The sequence below is a fragment of the Borostomias antarcticus genome (assembly GCF_949987555.1).
Source record: "Borostomias antarcticus genome assembly, chromosome: 1".
Taxonomy (NCBI): Eukaryota; Metazoa; Chordata; class Actinopteri; order Stomiiformes; family Stomiidae; genus Borostomias; species Borostomias antarcticus.
The window spans coordinates 21,384,868-21,391,230 of NC_140234.1; the positions used below are offsets into that span (position 1 = coordinate 21,384,868).

Sequence of the window (6,363 nt, forward strand, 5' to 3'; positions counted from 1 at the left end):
GATCATTCACAGTCAGTAAATATATATACAATTCTGAGTCTGTAAACTGTACACTTGTGTATGTGTCAGGCGTGTGTTAAAAACCTGGATGCATACTAGTCATCACATCCATTACAATTACGACAACATTTCACAAAGTGGCCCCAAAAGGAATGCTCTGTTTCAAATTCGGCATCCCCTTCAAACAAAGCCCGCGCAATCACGCAAGCTTATGTCTGAAAGAGCCAAGACAGACTGCCCCTCCAAATGGAGACGCCATTTTGTCTGTCCACCAGTTTAGCAACTATCAGTGCACCCTGTCACCTGCTCATAGCCCAGAAATGACAGCCAGGTGGCCTGTACCAGTAGCCACTTAAGCTGGGGGGGCGGCATCAATGAAGCAGCTTAATTTCCAACCCTGTCCCCTTTAAATAAAAGTACAGTTGGTTCAGTCCTCGGTGTCCGGCTGGACTCCAAGCATAATGTGGAGCTCCTCGGCGGAGTAGCCCAGGAGGTTCTGCAGGTCGCAGACGAAGCGGTAGACGTAGCGCTTGCCCGAGGTCTTGTGGATGATGTTCTTGTCGTAGTAGTAGCGCAGGCCGCGGCTCAGCTTCTCGTAGTTCATCTTGGGCTTGTTCTTCCTGCGGCCCCAGCGCCGGGCCACCTGCGGCGGAGGGAGGGAGGGTTAGCGGTCGGACGTGGTGCTCCACTTTACTCCCTCTGAGAGCCCTTTTCTACCAAAGTAACTCTGGTTCGTGAACCTACTATTTTTTGGTGCCGGTTCTGTACCAGCTTTGGGTTTCCCGAACTCATTTATTTTTGGTCGAAATGCTTGGAACCGTTCAAAATTAGGTTCGCGAACCGGCACCGAACCGGTTCCTTCTTGGTGGAAAAGGGCTATTAGAGAGCAGGTTCACTCGGGAAGCTGGACCACCTGCTCTGCCTGTCTGTACTCACACACGGGCTACAACTAATTACAAAATCTAGATGTGCAGATCAATGCACGAAGCGAAAAACAACTGACCTCATCGGGGTCGGTGAGTTTGAACTCCCAGCCGTCTCCGGTCCAGCTAATGATGGCCTGGCAGCTTTTATCTGTCAGGAGCTCCAACAGGAACTGCCACAGCTGGATGGGACCGCTCCCTGTGGAAGAAGGAACACAAGCTCAGAAGACGTTCGGTTGGTGTGCGATTTATCTACTAAACCTTTGGTGAAAACTGTTTGACGCCAAACAAGTGCCTGGATAGCAACGGAGGTGGCCGGGGGGATATTTCACAAAGCTGGCTAACCGAAACCGAGCAAGCCTGACTTTTGCAATGAGTAAAACCTGGAAACTCTTCAAATATGGTACCTGGACTGAAGTCAAAAATAAAATTAAAATAAGAAGCTTTCCCAGCTTTTACTTTGTGCAGAGGTTAGCTTTACACAGTAAGCTAGCTTTGTAAAATACCCCTAGGAACAGAGCTGAGTGTTTTTGTTTTGCTGGGTAGAGGAGATTCATGCTACGGGGTTAACGGAGCTCAGCCGTGTCTAGGAGGTAGTGAACTGACCAGTGAACCCGGCCAGCACGGCGGCAGGTATGACGGGCTTGCCCAGTTCCAGCGGCTCGTTCCTCTCCTGGATGTAGTCTTTGAAGGACAGGCCCAGGTTCCCCAAGCTCAGGGATGCGCCGTTGTACTCCTCATCGAAACTGTCGTGAGACGGGACCCTCTGCACGTCCGCCAAGGAGGACTGGCTACCCCAGGAGCGCATCCCCTCGAAGCTGTCCACGCTCTCCACGGAGCTCTGGTCCGGAGAGGAGACTGCGGGAACAAACGTGAGGCGACGCTTAGTTTGACTTTTTGGAAAAAAGGCATGCTGCCAAATGCCAATATAATTAACCGGCAATGCTGACGTGTTTACAGGCACTCGTCGACAGGTGGCGCTGACGTATGAGAGCCCCGCTAGGCGGTAACCCTCGACGTCGACAGCTCGGACTACTCACAGGGTTTGGGGGCGGAGCCGGTCCCGGGGTAGTCCTGGCTACCGGCGACATAGGTCACGTTGACGGTGCTCAGCTGAGGCTTGGAGAACACGGAGAACTCCTGGACCGGTAGCAGCATGGCGGGCATCTTGTCAGAGGTCTCGAACAGCGCCCTCAGAAGACTGCCGGTGCTCTCGGGCACCTGCATGGCCTCCTCCATACTGAAGCCTGAGGGGAGGCAAGAGAGAGGTTCTAGCTTAAGTGTGACATTCCTCTGATGTTTCGTTATGAAGTTCGAAGGTAATTTGCTTTGTTTTTGAATGTGGAATGTCTACTCACCAACAGAGCTCATCCAATTGACAACAGAAGGGACAACAGAGCTGACGGTTTTGGCTGCTTCCTTCTCCTGGCAGTCTGAAGCAAAACAAAAGATGGTGTCATTGACAAGGTACAGAAGGTGTAACAGTACATATAATTACTCACATTATTACATGTTACTACATAGTAATACATGTTTTTACAGACAAATTTGGTAATTCTGCCAAACACAAAGACCAAGCAATTCAATAATTATTCAGGTTCCTCCATTTTCACCTTTCATCATCTGGTCCAAATGCTCCCACAGGATGTCACCTACGAAGTCAGGCGCTAGCTCCAGGAAGTCCTCCTTGCCCAGGTCGCACAGCCCCTGGCCGTTCATGTCGAACTTGAAGAACTGGACGTTGGCCAGGCTGAACTCGCTGGCTGCCCAGTAGAGCCACTGAAGCACGTGCTGCCTGGTCCACTTACGAGGGTCTGAGGGAGAGAACGGAGGAGATACAGGTGAGTGGTATCAATATTAACCCTTTCAATACGACCACGTAACAAATATTTAATAATATAAATAAATAAAAATCTAACAAATCTAAAAAATTCCTCACTCCAACACTTGCTGAAAGCTGAGAAACTGCACTTTCTAGTATTATAGGGAAAATCACTGTACTTTCAGGGTTAAAAGGGTTAAGTGAGATTGTGTGAGATTGGCATCAACTGAAAAAAACTGAGATATGAAAGAAAAAGTTAGACAAAAGAGACAGACAAGATTTGACATATGAGTAGTGTGGAAAAAAAACAGAACTGACAGAAGAGTGATTGATTATAACCGAGAATACACTGTAGGACAAGTACAAAGCCTTAATTAGTTGGCAGTTCTCCTTCTTTCGAGAGAAGAAAAAGAGAATTGTTAAAAGGAGAATTTGAGGAGAAGGAGAAATCAAGGTGTTTTGAGGACAAGGGGCGGGTGAGTAGGATGGTGACTCACTGTTGGAGATACCGCAGCAGCGTTGCACCTTGGAGAAGCCGCTGAAGCTGTCTTTCAGCGCCTGGCTCATCACTGCCTTGCTGCACGGGGTCAACAGGGGCACGGAGCAGGGGCCCAGGTCTGGGAGACAAAAACCACAACAATTGTTAGCTTCACTCTAGACAAAAAGACTTGACATTCGGCTCTCAAGTGCTTTCAACGGTGTTGCCGCATTGGTGTTTGTTGTGACACGAGGTAACTGCAGTGTACCTAAGAGAGGTTATGCTTGATAACCAAGCTGTGTGTATAACTACTTGGCGCAAAGAGAACATAGCCACTGTTTATAGGTTTAAGCCATTGTTAATAGGTTAACTAACTGTTTTTTTTCCCCATTAATCATCGAATAATTTGCATACTAGCCGTCAGAGGTCTATATTGTTGATCTATTGTTTACACTTGTTTATTTTCTTACACTCTTGTATGTATAAACTTGTACTTAGTTTTGATTGCGCTTACATTCTGCTGCTGTAACACCTTAATTCCCCCCCAGGGATAGATAAAGTACTACCTCCCTACATACATATACCTACCTACCTAGACACTGCGTACATTAATGACTGGTGAATAACTGACTAGTCAGACTTCTGAAGTGTTGTGGTGTAGCCTGGGCAGGGCTAGGTATGAGGGGTCATGGGGAAGCGGAGCTAATTGTAGGGGGTGGTATGCATCATACCGTGGGAGTCCATCCCAGAAGGCACCTCCTGGAGAGAATGCTCATCTTCTGAGGGCAGGTAGTACCCAGAGAACAGCGACATGGGGTCTTCAAACAGGTCGAACGCTGCCTGCCTCTGTGGATGAAGAACGAAGATAAAGATGTTTTAAAATGTTTTAAAATGGCTTCAAGGACAAACTCGCTATGACGAAATGCTATGATGAAATGCACACGCTTACTTTCCATATACTACACTGCCTAATTAGGTCAAATAGGTGAGACGTGTGTAGCCCTGTCTTGATGACCAAGTACTCCCGATCCACCACAGATACTGTGAATCACTTAGGGGGTGGGGGGAACCCATTCAACTCCCTCACCCAGTGTCACAACATTGTAATGTTAGATAAAGATAAAGATAACAGGGCAGACAGAGAGGGGTGGGGGGGGGGGCGGGCACTCCCTTTGTTAACTTTGCAGCTAATTTGTCATCGCTAGTCAAACACTTCAGTCCCGCTCTCTTTCCCCTGTGCCAGCCCCAAGCCATGAACCGCTGGGAAGAGGACGCCCATATATGGCCTTTCCTGTTCCACGGTACAGCTCTAGAAACTCCCCCCGAGGCAGCTGGCGGTGGTTCAGGGCTGAGTTCACGACACAGCGTGGGCGTCAGCTTTGAGAGGGGGAAAAAAAAAGCATTCTCTCTTCTCCCCCCCCTCCTCCCTCCCTCCCTCCCTGGCTCCCCCCTCCCTCCCTCCCTCCCTCCCTGGCTCCCCCATCCCTCTCTTGTTCTCCTTCTTCAAATCAGGTTAGTCAAACCAGGCTCCTCTTCAGAATTCGATTAGCCAAGATGGAGTCATTTGTAGAACAGCTTTCTCTTTCGATATGCCTCGTCTCCACCACCCTATGGAAATGACGCCTCTTACGGCACAACTGGGGTATGAATACAGTTAGAGTCCAACTCCGTACAGACATTGAAGAGCCATCTCCCTTCAAAAATAATGTTGAAAAGACCAAAAATCTTAAATGAGCCACCGAATTATGCCAGCCTCCCAGCCTTCAAGGTCTATCAGCTCTCTCTCTCTCTAGTTGCCAAGGAGACTAATTGAGTTTGAGTGAGGGCGAACGTATCGAGCCTCTTCACCCTTAGTCTGTGGCTCCCATGGTTCTGTTACATCTGGTTTTCTTGTTCGTCGTTGTGAAGTGTGCTGCTGCTGGTTTTCCTTCCTTGCTACTGTACCTTGCGTGCACTGCTGGAAAAGACATCGCTGCTAATGGTTTCATGTCATTTTCAACTGCACTGTATATAACCTGTACCCACTGACTTGTGAAACAGGAAAGTGCTTCTATTGCCACAGCAAACCGACTACGTACTTTTCATACAAAGTTCTGAATTGTGCATTGCACCTGCAGGCCTGTTCTGGATAATGCTGTAGGCCTATAACAGCAGACGCTTTTATCCGAAGCGACTTAAAATGTTCTTGAGACAAGTTTTAAGTGTAACTCAAAGGTAACGGTTGTCAAGTGGCCTATAGCCCGGTTTTGAACCAGTGTGTGAAAGGTGCTCTAACCACGGTGCTGCAGTCTAACCACCCATCACCCAGTGTAGTCTTACTTTGAGGCTGGAACGGAAGCCGGTCGACAGGGGGGCCACTTGATCCATGCTGAGGTCACACATCAGGAATCTGGAGGTGTGTTCGTGACAAAAGGCTGGTTAGCACTTAGAAGTGATATAGATAGAAGTGATGACATCATTGACAGTTAAATGGTCCAGGTGTGACACTCTATAATTGACCCAGTGCCCAACAATACCGACCCGATTAGTTAACAATTAGCAGCCTAACATACAGCACAAACATTTAGCCAATATAGTATCATATACTGTCAACATAGTCACATTACAGATAATTATGCATTTCAAGATTGAAATAATAAATATTATGAATGTACTTTTAAATCCAATATAACTGACAGATGGTTAAGTTGCACTAAACATGCATTTGGTATTGCAGAGACAGAATAAACGCATAATTCCCTCATTGGTCATAAGTTTTATGGATCGCCGAAATGACTCACCACGAGTCGTCACGTTATGGGTGGTCCCTCGCTCATGATTGGATTATTGTCCGTAAATTCAAGGTGTCTGATATCAAAACCAATTCATAGCCCACCCATTGGTAGTGGGCGTACAGGTCTATGTAGGCTACTATACAGTACACTGATAGTATAGGTTATTAGCTTACCTACAATGTAAACTATCCATCACTTTGAAATGCCAAAGACCAAGCATGCGGATATGCTATCACATTTTAATAAAATAAAACAGTGTATTATTGAAATCGCAACACTCGTAGGGCCTCCAACGATCGAGTAACCTAATTAGCGTAGAAAACAAATAAATCATGAACGTACCTGTTGAATTGATCGAGTGCTCCA

At 47.3% G+C, this 6,363-nt stretch overlaps 1 protein-coding gene across 1 annotated transcript; it reads right to left on the reverse strand.

Annotated features, from left to right (window-relative positions):
• Positions 1-427: 427 nt before the first annotated feature.
• On the reverse strand, positions 428-5,605 carry ets2 (v-ets avian erythroblastosis virus E26 oncogene homolog 2; the record flags this gene model as incomplete). Its single annotated transcript, XM_084449024.1, has 9 exons — positions 428-643; positions 1,004-1,122; positions 1,530-1,781; positions 1,964-2,170; positions 2,282-2,356; positions 2,537-2,737; positions 3,243-3,362; positions 3,955-4,069; positions 5,543-5,605. The coding sequence occupies 9 exons, from the start codon at positions 5,603-5,605 to the stop codon at positions 428-430; spliced, it is 1,368 nt and encodes a 455-aa protein (XP_084305150.1).
• Positions 5,606-6,363: the final 758 nt, after the last annotated feature.